At 43.5% G+C, this 18,722-nt stretch overlaps 1 protein-coding gene across 2 annotated transcripts in view; it reads left to right on the plus strand.

The window, feature by feature from the left end:
• Positions 1–17,012, plus strand: part of nup214 (nucleoporin 214) — a 28,395-nt gene extending 11,383 nt beyond the window's left edge. Inside the window, exons 24-37 of one of the 2 annotated variants that reach the window (XM_017460138.2) lie at positions 451–553; positions 1,947–2,013; positions 2,959–3,034; positions 3,121–3,196; positions 3,280–3,350; positions 3,497–4,384; positions 4,899–5,393; positions 6,363–6,433; positions 6,597–6,756; positions 7,928–8,077; positions 9,058–9,229; positions 12,297–12,436; positions 14,721–14,754; positions 15,098–17,012. In XM_017460138.2, coding sequence (XP_017315627.2) covers positions 451–553; positions 1,947–2,013; positions 2,959–3,034; positions 3,121–3,196; positions 3,280–3,350; positions 3,497–4,384; positions 4,899–5,393; positions 6,363–6,433; positions 6,597–6,756; positions 7,928–8,077; positions 9,058–9,229; positions 12,297–12,436; positions 14,721–14,754; positions 15,098–15,134 — 2,540 coding nt within the window. In that variant the 3' untranslated portion in view covers positions 15,135–17,012. The remainder of the gene's footprint in view (positions 1–450; positions 554–1,946; positions 2,014–2,958; positions 3,035–3,120; positions 3,197–3,279; positions 3,351–3,496; positions 4,385–4,898; positions 5,394–6,362; positions 6,434–6,596; positions 6,757–7,927; positions 8,078–9,057; positions 9,230–12,296; positions 12,437–14,720; positions 14,755–15,097) is intronic. The other variant, XM_017460139.3, reaches the window with a different exon arrangement.
• Positions 17,013–18,722: the final 1,710 nt, after the last annotated feature.

The raw sequence follows: 18,722 nt of genomic DNA on the forward strand, positions 1-18,722 counted from the left end.
AGCTGAAATGCATATTTACCATCAAATAAACTAATGTGTATATATTGTTTACCAATAAGCTAAATAAACAAACCTAAAAACCTAACCTTTTTTAACAGTTCTAAACTTGTGCCATAAATCAAATTAAATATACTTTTTTTTTTTTTTTTTTTTTTTTTTTTTTTTTTTTAACCACAACGCACGTTAAAATGAACCTTTTTGTTTAAAAACCATATTATAATCAATTTTTTTTTTAAGGCGAAGTAAATTAAATATACTTTCTTTACCATAATGAGCTAAAATGTCTTCTTTTTTTTTTTTTTTTTTTCTTTTTTTTAAACCATAAAATAAGTTCAAACGAATCTTTTATGGTGAAAGAAAATGAGTTGTGGAGGATTCCTAGTGTACATGTAATGGTGTATAGGGAATACCCAGAATGCACTGGTGTGACGAGTGTGAATTGCGTTGCAGTGGCGAATCTGACTGAACTGACGCTGAAGAACGTGCCTCAGGTTGTGAACGTACAGGAGCTGAAGGATAACGGCGCCTCCATGCCCGTTTCCACTGACGCCGGGTCAGTACCCTTTCAGAACCGTTTATTGATGTGTGTAACGATTAGAAGTCTGAGTGTTCCACCAGACGTTCGGCAGCGTTTCTACTCTAAAGTCATAAAATGAATAAACAAAACAAGGTTCTAATGCTGCTTGAGTGGGTGTGGCCTAATATTCTAATGAGCGTTCTGGATTGTCAGTCCTCTGTTCGGACACATGGTGCGCAAGCTTGGGGAAAGAAATCTGCACAGGATATAGCAGAGGTGTGTGTGTGTGTGTGTGTGTGTGTGTGTGTGTGTGTGTGTGTGCAGTCAGTATGTCCCCTGATGTCCTCTCTCTACCCTGTGTGTATCGATCGGTGGAGTGATGTGTTAGCCATAATAACTCAGCTTCAGTAAGCAGCACAGAGACACGCTGACGAGGAAGGTTAACACACACACACACACACACACACAACCAAAACACACACGCACACTATTTCATTCTTTGATATTTAAGAAGAAGAACAATCTACACATAACATCATAATGTGTTGAATTTTTTTGTTCTCTGAGTTCGTCATTAGGGTTCAGTAGAGTTCTGTCTCAGCGCTCTCTCCCTCTCTCTCTCCCTCTCTCTCTCCCTCTCTCTCTCCCTCTCTCTCTCCTTCTCTCTCTCTCTCCCTCTCTCTCTCTCCCTCTCTCTCTCTCTCTCTCTCCCTCTCTCTCTCCCTCTCTCTCTCTCTCTCTCTCTCTCTCTCTCTCCCTCTCCCTCTTTCTCTCCCTCTTTCTCTCCCTCTCTCTCTCCCTCTCTCTCTCTCTCTCTCTCTCTCTCTCTCTCTCTCTCTCTCTCTCTCTGCTGATGTGTTGAATATTCTGATGTAAACCCCTCGAGTGCTGTTTCTCTATAAGCAGGAATCTGTTTACATGCTGCTCCGTTATAATTCAGAGTTTTTGACGAGTAAACAAAGTGAACACTGATTTTTTTTTTTTCGTTTTAATTAAGTGTGGCGGTGTGGAGATACATGGCTGAAAACACGACTTGCACAAATGTTTTCACAGCTTTCACTACAGTGATAAATTATAAATATAATAAAAAAATCAATGTGTCAATAAAAAGTGTGTATACATTTACAGTTCCTTTACAGGAACAAATTCATTTCTGCTTTTATTAACCCCCCCCCCCCCCCCCCCCCCCGATTTCCTGACACAGCTATATGGCCAAAAGTATGTGCACCCCGGGTGATAACAGCAAAATATGGTGGCATGGAACTGTTTTAATCCCTCCCACCCCCACCCCAATCAGTAGTCCAGTCCTGTCCGATTAATTTAGCGGACTCTGTAATGCGTTCTGTTCTGCTCTGGATGTGTGAAAACACGCTTTAATAACAGCTCATCAGAGGTATTAACGGTGTTTCTCGCTCTTTGCGTCCCGCAGCGCCTCCGCGTCTTCATCCGCGGAACAAACCTTCCAGCAGGTTCTGGCGACCGTCGAGGCCAAAAAAGTGAGTACTGTGAACTACAGCGGCCATGTTTATTTTCCTCTCGGTGATGTGCGTTTTGTCGTACCGCGTGTAAGCGTGTGAGGAATAGAACGCCGTGGCGTGCTGTTACAGTAAAACGATCCAGTCACTCTTACCGCCCGGAAGATGATCATCTTTACATTTATGTTTTGCTCCTTTTACACCACAACAATCACACTTTTTATTTATTTATTTATTTATTTATTTATTTATTTATTTTTATCAAAGAGCGACACGTCATACTTTTTAATCCGTTCATAGAAAGAAACGCAAAATCTCCTCTGTCCCGGAGCAGTCGGAAAAGTTACAGCCGAATCCCGCGAGCGTGAAATAAAAACGCGCTGTCCCCCGTGAACGAGCCGTTACCATAGAAACGATCGACACGGCGTATTCGAACCGGAGCCGCAGAAGCCGAGTCGTCTGTCCGGTGGTGGGAGTACAGAGTACCCCAGACCCGTCTGAAATTCTAGCAGGAGAGCGAAACACGTGACTGCGCTTAATGACGAGGGGGTGTGTTCGCTCGCGGAGGGTCGTTCAAAGGTCATATCCGTCAAAGCGTGGTGGTGTTGTTTTTTTCCGCATAGATCGCGTGTAAAATGATCTTCAATAATAACGTGATCAGGTCCCGGAGTTTAACTTGTTTTTTTTCTTGCGCAGGCGATGAGTTTTTGCTCCTCGAAAGTTCCACCTGCATAGTATCGAACCTGCTATGACTCTCTCCCATTCGAGCGTCGTTTGTTTAGAACTTTAGGAAGCTCCTTCGCCTTCACCCTGATCGCCGCTTGTTGCTTGAAATCTTCCTGATCTAAGGAAACGTCACTTATAATAATGACGCCAGGTGCAGTTTTGTATCTCGAGCTTGATTTATATATATATCTGACATGTTTTTTCTTTTTTTCCCTCATGTTTGAACCCCATCCTCTTCAGAATGCCACGCAGACCGCAGTAAAGGTTCAGCCCTCGGCCACAGAGAGTGCTCCGGCCCAACCCGGCTTTGTGTTCAGTAAGACTCCGCGCTTTTGAAATCTACGATCTCGCAGTAGTATTTTCAGTAGTGGTGTTTTTACGAGTGTCTGTGTGTGTGTTTAGGTCAGCTACCCAGACCTGACCCCGCGGCGCCGTTCAGCTTGAATTTGTCTCTGGAACAGCAGAGCAGCAAAGCAGTGTGAGTGTGTATTTACTGATTTCGTCACTAAAGTCTTAAAGTCCATTTCTACCTTCTGATTAACATCCGTAAGTTAATTGCAGATCACCTGGAGGGTTCCCCTTCAACCTGAGCACCCCGTCGCCTCAATCTCAAGGAGCGAGTGCTTCTCAAAGTAAATGCATCACCGTATATCGTTTGAAAGCAGCTGGAACTGTTGGAGAAACACTTATGTTTTCTTACTTTACGTAAAAACACAGCTCTTACATCTGTTTCTTTTTTTTTTTTTTTTTGTCTTCCCCACCCTCCATTTTGACACAGGTGTGATCCAGGTGGGTGAACCGGGCAAAAACTCCATCCCGGTTCCCAAAGCTCAAGAAGACGCACTCGGCCACTTCTTAGATCTCCGGGTTGGCGCAGGAGACGAGGTTAAAGAATCCCCCAAGCCCAGTACGGGCTTCACCTTCAAGCCGCCCGGAAGCACAGGTCCTGGCAAGACGTTCACGTTCAGAAACGCTACGGAATCCGCCGCCACTGGAAATGGCTCGGATTCCGGCAGCACTACAGCGGAGGCGTCTAAAAATCCCGGGATTTTTAAGCCTTTTGAGTGTGCGGCGGCGGCGCTGACCAGCAAAACGTTCTCCTTTGCGTCTGCGCCTTCGGCATCCGTGCCCTCCTTCAGCTCCCTGCTCGCGGTTCCTCTTCCTCAAGAAACGTCCTCCGTACCCGAGAAACATCCCGAACCCGAGCCTTCTCTTCCACCCGAGTCGGTTTCTGAAACGACGCCCGAAGAACCTCCTTCGGAACCGAGTCCTGAACCTTCCGCTGTGTCAACGTCCACTCCGTCTCCGGCATCCGTCACAGAGGAGCCTCCACCTTCCCAACCCAAGCAGGAAGAGGCCGAAAATCCATTGAGCCAACCCAGCAGTGTTCCCGAGGCCACGCCCGCGTCTACGGCCACATCTACGCCTCCTCCTGCTGAGACGGTGCCTGTAACGGCGTCGAAACCCGTCCAGGAAACGACGCCTTCTTCTTCTACAGCAATTTTTGTTCCTGTTGAACAGCAGCAACAACCGGCTCCAGCAGCAGATCCAGCAGCTCCAGCTCCACCCTCCACCACTCCAGGCTCCATCTTCACCCAGCCAGCTGTGAGCACCAACAGTACAACGCTGTCAGTCACCAGCTTCACCCAGGTCATCAGTACAGCAGGTAGAGCAGCTCCGCCCATTTCACCAAGGTTCCACTTGAATTTTAATGAGTATGCAAATACATTTGAATATTAATGAGCCTATACTGTTAAACCACATATTTAGCACATTATGCTCATTACAGAGCGCAAATTGAGATTCAAAACCCACTTTGTCTATTATTTTGTTTAAAAATAATAATAATAATAATACTATGAAAAATTCCATAATTGGAATAAATTTTAGATCCTTTTTTTTTTTTTTTCAAAAAACAAATCAACAAACATAAAAATGTAGTTTTAATTCATTCAGACGTGAACTTATGCGGATATGCGCGCAGTATTTTTTTTCTTTGCCTTTTTGTCTTAGTTAAAAAGAAAAAAATTCTTAACTTTTTTCTCTTTTTATCTCTCTTCTTTGCTGTAATTGTAATTAATTGTATTTTTGAATGTATTATTATTATTATTTTTAATTACGTTGTATATATTTAGTATATATAATTTGTTACTCATGTATTTTCTTCGATTGTTACGTAGCAGCCAGCACGTCCACTCCGGCTCTGCCGCCGGTGTTTGCTCAGACGGTCAGCACCTCCTCCACCCCAGCGTTCGGATCTTCGGGATTCGGCGCTCCTTCCACCACTTCCAGTTTTGGAAAACCGGTTTTCGGACAGCCGGCGTCCGTCGGATTCGGCTCGGCCGCCGGCTTCACTTTTGGCCAGTCGGCGTTCGGAGGCGGCTCCGGTTTCGGACAGGCGGCTGCGGTGAGTTCGGCTCCCGCTCCGGTGTCCAGCAGCAGCGGAGGAGGAGGGCTGTTCGGTTCGGTTAGTTCCACCAGCGCCAGCTCCTTCTCGTTCGGATCGAGCAGTACCAGCTCCGGAGCGAACACCGGGACGGGCATCTTCGGGCAGAGCAGCGCTCCTGCGTTCGGGCAGAGCGGCAGCACCTCGGGGTTCGGACAGGGATCGTTATTCGGAACCAACACGGCCACCACGACGGGGTCTTCTGGGTTTAGCTTCGGACAGCCTACGGGTAAGAGCTTCGTATTGCGTTATAGCTGAATGGAGGTGTTTTATTCCGCTTATACAGCACCAGTTTACTAACGACCGCACTGTTGTTTTTTTTTATTCGTTTACCTTTTATACGTTTATAATTAAATCTGCAGCTTCCAGTGGGGAATTTCACTGCGACTTTGGAATGAGCGTTTCGGATCCACCCGTTTTGTTTTTCAGCTCCGAGGTCAAATTGCTCCCTGGGAAGAATTCGATAATCGAGACATTACTCAGAGGGGAATTTTGCTTCGGTGGTGTTGAGGTTTTATTTCACTTCTGCTCTCATAACCCTGTTAAAACGGATACAAAACTGTATCCGATCGCTTTTCCTCATTCTCCTCACGAACTAATAGAATAATTTACAATCTTTACGCCTTAAAAATCGTTGAAACCCTCGTTTTCGTTAAAACGTATACACGTTCCGCTCGCCGCTCAAAACGTTACAATTTCTGATCATGTTTGCCATTAAAATCCCTTAAAAAAAAACGTATAAACGCTTTTAATATTTAGGCTCCGACGTGTTAAAAGTTTGAGCTCATGTAAAAACGTGCAAACTTTTTGAAAACAGTTATTACTTTGCGGAAAATGTGTCTTTTAAATGGACAAAACGACACTTCCGGGCTCGCGTGTTTGTTTTCATGAATATGCAGATTAGGGCGGAGTCAATGCACATGGAGTTATTTATATATGATTATGATCGTTGGGTAAAAAGCTGGAACGGGGGTCACATGCGCAAACGAAGGCGTCTGAAGGGCATGTATTAAATTTGACAAAGATAAGATTACAGCTTAGCATCGTGAATTTAAAAATATATAAATATATATATTTAACAGCATTTAAATTGAGGCGGAAAAAGTTTTCATTACACTCTGTTCTCTCTCTCTCTCTCTCTCTCTCTCTCTCTCTCTCTCTCTCTCTCTCTCTCTCTCTCTTTCTTCTCCCAATCTAGCGGCGTTTGGCAGCACTTCGTCTTCGTCTGTGTTTGGTCAGCAGCCGAGCACCAACAGCATCTTTGGCCAGGTAAAGTGTTAAATCTTGTCGTTGTTGTTATTATTATTATTATTATTATTATTATTATTATTATTATTATCCATTATTATTATTGTTTAACTCTCACGGTTTAAAACGGCGTGCAACAGATTTCCTCCTCTAACCCTCTGCTTTTTTTTTCTCCTCCCGACAGCCGGCGTCCAGCGGAGGTTTGTTCGGCTCCGGGGCCTCCAACTCCTCCGGCTCCTCTGGCGGAGGATTTTTCAGCGGTTTAGGAGGCAAGCCGAGCGAAGACGCCGCCAACAAAAACCCGTTCGCCAACGCCGGCGCCTTCGGTCAAACCAATCAAACAGGTGACGGTTCTGCCAGGGTTCTAGAGCCCGGAAATCTTATCCTGATCGATCGAGGGACTAGAGAGTAGGGCCGGGCGATACGACCATGTAATATCGATACTGTCATCAATTGTGTCATGATATGACTTTAGGAGATATTCTGACCCCTCGTTACGTTTATTTTTCTTATTTCTGTAGAACGGCGCTCTCGGACAAGAGTTCGGACGCGTTCACGTTAACGCGCTCGCTCCAATACGTTACCGTTTCTATAGTAACCGCTCGTTCACTGGGGCGTGCACGGCAGACGCACCGCATAATCACTACGACTAATAATACGTGGATTTAAAAGAGAAAAGATTATTCTTTTTAAATATATTTTGTTGAATCTGAATTTTTTTTTGCAGTTACGCGGCACAATGCGTAGCGAAGTGTGTTTTTTTGGGGGGGGGGTTCGTAGAAACACACAATCTGGAGTGTGCTGGGGGTTTTTTTTCCTCTTACAAAATTATCCGTGAGCGTCTTGGTTTAATGGCGCACTAATTACTGTTTTGCCGATCCGTATGCCGACTCTTATGACACCTTTCCTAGCGTACAGACAGACAGGATGGAAACGCTGCTGTTCACACACACACACACACACACACACCGAGTTAATGACTGGAGGAATAAATAGCTGTGTTGGTATGTGGAGGATAAAGTGTGGATGTTTTCGTAGCTCGGCTGCAGAAGGTTTAGACAGGCGCTGACGTGAGGGGAGGCACCGTTTCTCAGAATAGCGTTCACTCTTCAGCACGCTGTAGTCTGTAACCGTTTGCACTCTATTAGGCCACAAGTTCACATTTCAGCCTGATTTTATACCACAGCGCTGCTGCAGCTTCATATCGATGCGCGTGTTCTTATGCGTTATCGTTTCTATAGCAACAGCTCGTACACAGGGATGTTTATGTTACTGTTTTGTTTGTTTTTTTTTAATTCATTTATGGAAGGAGTCTCCAGTGTCAGCACTTTGTAACAGCCATGCCGTTATTGGGAAGTAATCAACTTGCTCAGTGTTTTATGATTTATACGTGGGAGCAGTAGTGTGTGCTGAGACGTGATGACCTGTGTGATTTACAGCGTCATTAAGCTGAAAGCGATGTGACGTGATGGTTGATTGTTTGGTTTGTTTGTTTGTTTGTTTGTTTGTTTACAGGTGGGAACCTGTTTGGGAACACCGGAGCGAAGACGTTCGGGTTTGGAGCGTCGACGTTCGGCGAGCAGAAGCCCAGCGGGACGTTCAGCGCCGGAGGAGGTTCTGTAGCTGCGCAGGGGTTCGGATCGTTCTCCACTCCCGCTAAAACAGGTACAGCTCAGCGGGTCAAGGCCGTTATAATGATTGATTCCGGGAAACTGGGAGCGGGTTCCATCCTGTGCCGCTGCACATTATAAATTCAGGCCGTTCGTCACACGTAATTACGGGAGAGTCTCATTTTTTAGCCGTTAATGGCGCTGATCCAGAGGGAGCATAATTCGATTCCACAAGCTCGATCAATTATTCAGCGGGGTGTGAGCGGAGGCTGGCTGTAATTTCAGAACACAGCCCGGCTTTCTGTCCAAAACGAGTGGAGTTACAGATCAGTACACAGCGACGGGGAACGCCTTCTGTACAACACCGCCTCCAGCGCTCGCCTCTGCGTCTCTCTCTCTCTCTCTCTCTCTCTCTCTCTATCTCTCTCTCTCTCTCTCTCTCTCTCTCTCTGTCTCTCTCTCGGAGATTAGAGTGTTATCCGAGGCTAAAGTGCACACAGACGCTTATTTAATGGCCGTGGGTCACTCCGTGTGGAACACGACACCAGAGTGTGAATGTCTGGATCTTTTTTTGTTTTGTTTCGTTATAAGAATCATCTGCATAAACACTTTCATCGTTTTTTTTTTTTTTTTTTAACTAATTAGAAAATAAAATGATGATGATATCGAAAATTATTTATAATAAGGTAATAATGAATATTAAAGATTTTTATTATACTCTCCGAGCTTTCCCCAAAGCTTGACGCTTATTTACTTTGTTTTCCGTATTGTAAAGTTTTTTTAGAATTTTTTTCCGTGCATTAATAATAATTATGAATATTATGTTTATATTAGTTATGAGTTTTGATAATGAATACATTGCTTGATCAGTTTTTATTTCAGTAATGAGAATCGATTGTGTGAATAATCGATCTGCATTAGCGTTTTGATCAGAAATATAAATAAATGTAAGAAATAAACGGTCACGTTTATGACGTCTTCATGCTGAAAGAGTTTGAATGATTTGTTTGCGGTGTTTTGTTTTATTTCCTGTAGGTGGGTTCGGAAGCGCCCCGGCGTTCGGAAGCCCTCCTTCGTTTGGAGGATCTCCGGCGTTCGGAGGTCAGGCCACGTTCGGCTCGGCTCCGGCCTTCACCAGTCCTCTGGGCTCCGGGACGGCCAAAGTTTTCGGAGAGGGAACGTCAGCGGCCAGCGTCGGGGGATTCGGGTACGCGCTTTACCTCACGCACGGATATTACTGACACACTCATACACAAATAACGGACGAAAAACTGGGAAATGAAACGCTGAGTGCAGGAACGTTTCTGTCGTTCTTTATCTTCCTTCTTTCATCCGTGTTTCCATTTTCATATTTACATTTCTTTCTTCATACGCGACTCTATCGATCGATCTACATGTCGAGCCTTACCATCCATCCCTTCCTTCCTTCCTTCCTTCCTTCCTTCCTTCTTTCCATCCACACAGTCTTTCCATCTCTCCTTTTCATGCCATCCGTTGTCTTTGTCCATTCGTTCAATCCAAACATCGTCCATCCATCCATTGTTCCTTTTCTTACCATACGTCATCCATTCTTTCAATCTTTACACCCATCTGTTCTTTCAGTCTACCAATCTGTTTATTCTTTCAGTTCATTCACAACCCATTCGACCATCTTTTCTCCCATCCATCCATCCATCCATCCAATCTTTCTTTCATTCCACCCGTTGCTGCCTTCCATCCTGTCCATTCTTTCCTTCTTTTCAATCCGTCCATCCGTTCCTCCATTCTTTCCGTACGCCCATACATTTTTCTTTCAGTCCTTCCATCCATCCGTCCCTTCCCTTCCTTCTTTCTGTCGCTCCCATCCATTATTTCAGTCCGTTCCTCTGTTCAATCCTTAACCCATCCATTTTTCTTTCAGTCCTTCAATCCATCCATTTGTTCCTTCCATCCATTCCAACCTTCCTTTTCTCCCATCCGTCTTTTCATTCCAGTACATCCTCCCGTCCTCCCTGCCCTATAAATTCACCCTGCAGGTCACTCGATGAGTGTACTGTTACTGACTGGAGCCCATCTGTTGCTCTGCATAATGTATTTGCCCCCCAACCATTAATGGAAAACGAACACCGCAGGAGCTCCACTTCAGCACGGCAGCACTTCTGACATTCTGGTGTCATGTCGCGCTTCTCCACCAAACACCAAAAGTAGGACCGGTTATTCTGGAGGTTATTAGGTGGAGCCTTACAACAGTAATGGTCTAGAGTAATACATAAGGAAGCGATTTGAGACGCAACGTTACTTGGTTTAGTCAGTTGTGGGCATGGCGTCACACGGTGCTTATACTGCATCCGGTATGTACGTCGGTATGGCAACACGCACGAACACTTCGCGGTAATTTCTGAGGATGTGCACTAGCGACACGCCAAATGACTGCAGGATACGCCCGGCGGCCATCTCGCCAGTACAGGTCAGCCTTTAGAGTGAAGTCTTAATCACGAGACGGCGAACTCGTTAACGGCAGCACACGCTCGCACAACGCAAGGGTGCCAATACTTAGAGGCGCAAACGTTCGCCTAATCCCTGTGCACCCAAACACGGCTGGGGGTGCCAATACTTTACTCTAGCGAAAATACAGAGGAGATTTAGACTTTGTAAAGTGACTTTAAGTGCAAGCGGCTGTTTGATGTTTAGGCGTTTTCAGAGTTGCTGAGCTTTTGAGCTTCATGTTTGCCTGATTTATTTATTTATTTGTTCGTTTGTTTGTTTATTTGCTGCGTGATCTCAGACTTTAAGCGTATTAATTGTTTTTGGACCAAGCCAAATGGCGAGGTGAATCAAATGTACTGTATTAAGAGGGACGTTTATCCTCTTATGACGGGAAAACACAGTCCATGTGATTCACGTTCGCCGATTCCACGTTTATTTCTTAATCTATTACGTCACTGAAAAGTCTCATCTGATTTAGATTAGATTGTGTAGAGAGGAAAAAAAAATAAAATTTATATAGTTGTTTGAGATTACGTGGGAATAATAACGGATTATAATAAGCGATTGTTCTGGTGTATTCCAGCGCTCATTCGTCTCCTCGCATTCCGGCGCTCCACGTGAAGGCGTTTAATTCGGAGCGGTGGACCGGTGCAGGGGTTAGATTATGGAAAGATAATCCCAAGCTCATGCACCTGTTTCAGATTACACTCACACACACACACACCCCCCTCAGCGTTTTTCTGACTGTCTGGCCCTGAGTTTTATTCTGCAAATAAACCGCTGATGTCTCGCTCATAAGCGTTTGGGGAATATTTATTTCCTAACGCGAAAGTGGGCAAGACGTCGGGAACGGCTTTATTTCTCTATATAACGTTTTTTTTTCAGACGTTTGGTCACTTGAGTGTGTTTTTGCTTTGGACACAGACACTCCATTTTACGTATTTATTCTACATTGTTCCTGTGTTGTTCTCTCTCTCTCTCTCTCTCTCTCTCTCTCTCTCGTTCCTGGACTGGCTTCTAACATTTTCCACTCGTTAAAGCCGCTCATGTTTATATTAAACACCTTCATGCCTCGTCTCAGACGCTTTCAAGCTCAGCTGCCAAATATTGGCTCTTATATCGGGGGCAGAGGTCACGGGTATTTCTGTCCAACGCAAGTACAACGCTCATCACCTGCATGGTGTGTGTGTGTGTGTGTGTGTGTGTGTGTGTATGATATATATAAAATATAAAACATCAGGACGCTTTAGTATGCGTTAGAAGGAAGAGTAGATTTAGATTTAATAATAAAAAATTTGGACCAAATGATACTTTGGCCTAAAATAATAAATGAATAAAAGTCTTTGCGCACCCAAAGGTCATATCGTCACCCTTAAATGACAATTTCCTCCATTTTCTGACTCCAAAGCTCTTCATAACTTGGATAAAAATGCCAGATTAATGCTGAATAACACTACTGACGCTAGGGAAGTCGGTGAAATGGAAAAAGGTGTCGAAATTTAGATTTTGTTCTAATAACCATGACGATTAAAGACATGATATTGTAAATATTCTACACAATGCAGGTGGGAGAGTTTTATCGCATTATATTATTTTATCTGTATTTGTTTTTATTTATTTTTATTTTGTTATTTTCAAGTCTGTTTTGTTTTGTTTTTAATCATTTTTTTTTATTATTTCTTTTAAATAGTAATAAATACAGTATTTAGAAATTGCTCTTGTTGACTTTTTCGTAGTACGTTAACTTTTTTCTTTCTTTCTTTCCTTCCCCCTTTTTTTAATTTTTTTTTTTTCCTCCACATTTCCAGCTTTGCGTCCCCCCCCAGTGGCCCCACCTTCGGCAGTCTGGCGACTCAGAACAGCACGCCGACTTTCGGTAATCTGGCTCAGCAGGGCCCGGGATTCGGAGGTCAGACCGGCGGGTTCTCAGGCTTCGGTTCTTCCGGAGGTGAGTTCGCACCAACACGCCACCTGTTTCACACCCAGCAGTCATTCTAACGTCGACGGATTTAACCCCGACCTGCCGGCCGAACGTTTACACATTTAGCATGCAACACGAGTCTGAGAGATGTTCTCTCGGCCTCTATTAAACGCCTCTTTCCCAGTCACGGAGCCGTTATCGTTCTTCCTTCTCTCACTTTGAGAGCCTGCGCTTCTTTTCAAGCAGCGGTACAGACATTAATGCTAATGCAGACGATTTTATAGATTCATTTGTCTGAGCCTCAACATTTGACGCCTCCCTGTTGTTCATTATTATAATGGGGGGAATGAAGCGGAAAGCCGTGCCAGAGGAACGGCCCGATCGCTCAGATAAAAGCTCATCAACCCTCAATGTTTTTCTCCATAAGTTTGAAATAAATATCACGAGAAGAAGCTCTCTGTCCCTCATGCCGCGGTTTGTGTCGTTTGGCTATGAGAGAGTTGTAAGCTTCCTTATTAACCAACATTCCTCCAAGCTGTAAATCTTCCAGACTAAATCGCCAGGATGAAGTGGCCCGTTTATAGATAAAAATATAAAGGATAGAAGCTGTATATACAAATCTCTGACCCTCGCATTAGTGTTCTAGACAGCAGTTTGCTTATTAGTGCACTGGGTTGGGTTTCATTAAGCTCAGTGCACATCAATCCAACCTTCACCAACAAACACCAACATTTTCCATCAAGACGCCATCAAACGCCAACACTGACCACCAGCAACCAACAGGGAGCATTCTTTTCATTTAAAACACCAACATTCTCCATCAAAACACTAGGATGCCATCATCATCATCATCATCATCAAGGAGCGATAAAACACCATCCAACACTAACATTCGTCATGAAACGTCAACAAAACACCAACATTCACCATTCAAGGCCAACAAACACAACACTAACCTCCAAAACACTATCCAACACTTTCCATCCAAAACGTTTTCTCTACCAAAACAGCTTTAAACACCAACACTTATCAGTAAAACGCCACAGAATGACCGTGTTGACCACCGAAGCACTGACCAACAACAACCAACAAAAAACAGTTTTCATTAGACACCATTTTTTTTTAAAATGGCAATTAAAAAAAAAAAAATTCACCTTAAAAGATCATTAGATACCAGTATTCACTCTTGACCGCCTGTAAACACCAACATTTGAACGTTTAAAGATTTTTTTCATTATTATTTCATCCGTCAAACACCAGAATTCATCACGAAACACCAGCGTTATCCATCACAACACTATCAGGTATCAACATTCTCGATCAGAAAAACCGTCGGTGGCCAGTATTCTCCATCACAACACCATCAAACTGCAACATTGACCAGTATTGACCAATAATGATGCCCCCCCCCATTAAAGCACTAACGAACACCATGATTTACCATAAAACACCATGAAACATGACCGTCGTCTCCAGTAACACCATCAGACTCCAGTCTTCTCTATCGAAGGCTGACAAATGGCACATTTTCCATCAGAACACGAAGAACCACCCGTGAGTGACGTTTTTCATTAATGCCCCATCAAACACCAACATTGTCCATCAAAACCCCTTCAGACCCTGATATCCACGATTGAAGGCCAGCAAAAATCCGTGTTCTCCATCCAAACGCCGTCGTTCTCAGTCACGACTCCAACCAACACCGGCGGCTTTCATTAAAAGTCCATCGACACGCCAACGAAGCCCATCACTCACTCTGTCATAATGACACCGTGTGGCACCAACATATCCGTTCTTTCTAAACACCACTCCATGCGGTTGCTCACCGTTGGAGTCCGACAAACACCAGAATTCTCCATCAGGACGTCGTCAAAAACTCAAACGGAACACCGAGCCTAATGTCCCCGTGGCTTCTGTGAAAGAAGAGACGTGGCCGACGAGACCGGGAGAACATCGTAGAAACTTTACAGTAATTACACGCTGCTACAACACGAGCTTTTCCGACAAACCCTGCCGCTCGCTCGAGCTTTAGCGTGTGATGTCGAGGCAGAGTGAATGTGGGACACGTCGGTAATTTAACCGTGTACACTGTAATTAATTACCGTGTCACCGCTCACTGGTGGGACAGGAGGGTTTTTCGGGGTTTGTTTCTTCTTTTTTTTTTCTTTTTTTTTTTTTAAATCAGCTTTTGTTTTGTTGAATACACAAGTGTGTGTGTGTGTGTGTGCACGCTTACTCGTTTTGCACGTGATGTCAAGTTAAAATGTATTGCTTATTTGTTGTGTTTTTTTCTCCTTTTTGTTTTTTAAAGGTTTCGGGGGCTTCGGGAATACGAATACCAATCAGTAAGTCAGCATTCCAGTCAACACTGATGATATATTCGTATCGGACACGCGGTTTTGCTCAGAGTGATGAAACGTACTTTTAAATGCAAAGAGAAAATTAAAAAAGAAATCTACCAAAAGAATGCCACGCGTATTTTTTTTTTCTCCCCCCCCCCCCCCCCCCCCCCCTGTCCTTTTCAGCCGTCTTTGGGCTTTGTGCTAATTTATAGCATTTACTTGTGGCTAGATTCCTCGGGGATTCTCATGTGTCGACTCTTGATGTCTTTAGAGTCATAGAGTAATGCATGCGTGGAGAAGCGAAAATTTATATTTCTTTTGTTTTGTTAATTTTATTTTGTTCTAGGTCGTCTTCTCAGACGTTTGCCGGTTGGAGAAGCTAGTTGCCGGAAACTCTGCTGTTCTCACACTCTCCAATCAGATTAGCGTTTTTGGAAACTGGGATCTCTGCGCACGTTAAAGCTAAATAAAAATACTCTGAGGTCAAACTGACTTCCGTAGTTTCACGGCCTGAAATCTCGGTCGCGTTTTAAAACCCGGCGCTGACCAATCCTTTAACAAAGCCCAGCTACGTTTTTTTTCATCTACACACCTTCAAACACCAACAGTCTCCAGTAAAACTATATCAAACGCCAACGTTTACAGTTAAAATGGCCGACAGACACCTGCGTCGTCCTTCAAAATACCACCACAAACCATAATTCTTTCTGAAAGCTACAACATTCTTCGTTAAAATCGCTTCAAGCCCCAACGTTCTCCACTGAAGGCCATCGATACACCAACGATGCCAATGAAAATACAATACAGTTTACGAAAAAGACCTACTCGCACTGACGTTTTTCATTAAAGCACCTTCAAATACCGACATTCTCCATTAAAACATAACGACACGCCAACGTTCTCCCTGAAGATGTCACCAGAGATCAACATTCTTTATAGAAAGACTCAGTAACACCAGCGCTTTCATTAAAACACCAACAATCGCCATGGAAATACCACCAAAAACCAACATTCTTATAAAAGGCATATTAACACCGACTTTCTCCATTAAACCAACATCAGACACCAACAACGGCCGTGAAAATACTACGAAACGGCAACATTCGGTGTGAAAGTTCAGGAAACACCAACGCCCCCAATGAAAATATCACCAAAATCATTACAAACGGCGTACTAGCAGCAGCGTTTTCATTTAAAAAGCCTTTAAGCACCAGCATTCTCCAGGAAAATGACACGATAAAACTAAGATTCTTTAAAAAACGGCCAACACCGACATTTTCCTCTAAAACACCCACTAAAACACCCTCGATCACCAAAAACAAGCATGAAAACCTCATGAGAAACCAATGTTCTTCATTAGAACACTATAATACCCCGACATGTACCGTCAAGCAGCAACATTCTCCATCAAAACACCTTCTACATGGTCTACACCTTCTCCACCTCTATACACCTCCTCCTCTATACACCTTCTCCATCTTTATACACCTTCTCCACCTCTATACACCTCCACCTCTATACACCTCCTCCTCTATACACCTTCTCCACCTCTGTACCCCTTCTATACCTTCTCCACCTCTGTATACCTTCTCCACCTCTATACACCTTCTACACCTCTATACACCTTCTCCATCTTTATACACCTTCTACACCTCTGTACCCCTTCTACACCTCTGTACCCCTTCTCCACCTCTGTACCCCTTCTACACCTCTGTACACCTTCTCCTCTATACACCTTCTACACCTCTGTACCCCTTCTACACCTCTGTACCCCTTCTCCTCTATACACCTTCTCCATCTTTATACACCTTCTACACCTCTATATACCTTCTACAGTTTTCTATGAAAATGCCACCAATAAAAAAAAAACCCTTCTTTATAAAAAGCCAGCTATCACCACCGTTTTCCCTTCAAACACCACCGCTGTCCAGCAGAACGCCGTCATTCACACGCCTGTGCTTTATGGTCAGATGTTCACTTCTGTACTGTAAGTCAGTGTGTGGATTATACAGGGTTTCCAGAGAATTAGGCTTAAAGGGTAAACACACTGATTCTGACTGAGGCGTCAGACGTTTCTCGCTTCCTCACGGGGGTTTTTTTTTTTTTTTTTTTCCCATGAAGCTTTGTGAGAATGTGTAGGATATTATTTTTTTTAATACCTTGCATGAGTTCTGAATAAATTGTGAATTTAATTTAAAGGGGAAAGTCCGTCCTGCGACACGTTGATATGACCAGCTTCAAATAAAATATAATGAAAGAGATGTGCTGTTTCTTATGTGTTTTTTTTTTTTTTTTTTTTTAAAAAACAAAAAAAAACAAGCTAATAAATCTCATTATCCGTACCTAGGGTTTTTTTTTTTTTTTTTAAAGTAATATGAAAATAACCGAATCGTATTTAGCTCTGTATTGTTAGGCAAAGTTTAGACGAGGAGAACCCACTGAATAGATCATGATCTACAGAGAGAAAATCACCGGCTCTCATCAAGAAATTATTATTTTTAATATATAAATACAGTAATGCTTTAGTCCGAGGAGTCTGTGATCATCATCCAGACGCCGGAGTTGAGGGTCTGTAATGGAGCACGTCACTCTCACTCACTCCATATCTTCCTCTTGTTAGGAATAGCGAGCTACAGCAGGAGCCTCCATGTTCAGGGCACATCCCGTGGCTCAGACACTTCACACATCTAAACCCCCCGCCCCCCCGTTATATGCTTCAGAAGTTTGTTTATTTACTTGTTCGTTTTTTCGGACCGGGGCAGTGTTTCGATCCTGATTAATTCTAGCGAGTGTGAAAATGGTAGTGATGGCTTCCTAATTAGTGTGTGAGTGTGGAGTTAATGGGCTGTAAAGGCAAAATGAAAAAAAATAAGAACCAGGGTGATCTTATTTTCAGAGCTGTGGAGCGCTCTGCAGTATTTGGTAATTATTGTCTGCGAGTGGTCCTCAGCAGGGCAGTAAAAATCAGCAGCCTGAACACGACGAGCACGCTAACGACGCCAACTTCCTACAAATTACAAAGTCGTTCTGTTCTCCTGCCTCCTACCAGCTATTACTCTCGGAAGCTGATGTTTGTTTTCGGCTCAAACTCCGGCAGACTTACATTTATTAGGATAATGGTGTTTATGATGATTGTGTTTCAGAAATGAATGCCCTTTTGGCTCTAAGCTGTTCTTACTGAGCAGCGTTTTAACTACACGACTCTTCACCACGTGGCTTCACAGTTAAAATGTTCATCACAATTAAGTGGGAGGTTGACCGGTAGTATAAAAATAATAGTACTCGAGTATTTAAAAGTAAAAGTCCTGGTAAGACCCACCATCAGAAAACCAGCTTCTTTAACACGGACTTTCACCAACAAATGCCGAGGAAACAGCTGTTTTTCACGAAAACACCTTCAAACACCGACGTTCTCCATTAACACCGTCACCATCTTTAAAGACACCAATAAACACCGGCCTTCTCCGTTAGATCACCTTCATACACCAATATTCTCCACTGAGACCATCGTACACCAATAACGCCAATGGGAAAAAGAAAGAAAAAAAATCAATGTTCTTCACAAAAGACCTACTAACACTAGCTTTCTTCATTAAAACACTTTCAAACACCCGAATTCTCCATGAAAGCCAAATGAAACGCCAACAATGGCCATGAAAATGCCACTAATAAGCAAGATTCTTTCTAAAAGGCCTATAAATACCAACGTTCTTCATTAAAACGCCTTCACACCCCAACATTCTCAATGAAAATACCACCAAAAAATAAGTCTTTATAGAAATGCTTACTAAGGCCAACTTTCTCCATTAAAGCAACATCAAACACCGACCATGGCCATGAAAATACTGCTTAAAAAACAGCTATATTCATGATATCCGTATTATCCTCATATTCCACCAGCCCCGGTTTGAAGTTTACATTGATGCTGACACCAAGTGTATCTTCTGCCTCGTACTGACGCCACGCCTTAA

This window comes from Ictalurus punctatus, chromosome 28 (genome assembly GCF_001660625.3).
Source record: "Ictalurus punctatus breed USDA103 chromosome 28, Coco_2.0, whole genome shotgun sequence".
Taxonomy (NCBI): Eukaryota; Metazoa; Chordata; class Actinopteri; order Siluriformes; family Ictaluridae; genus Ictalurus; species Ictalurus punctatus.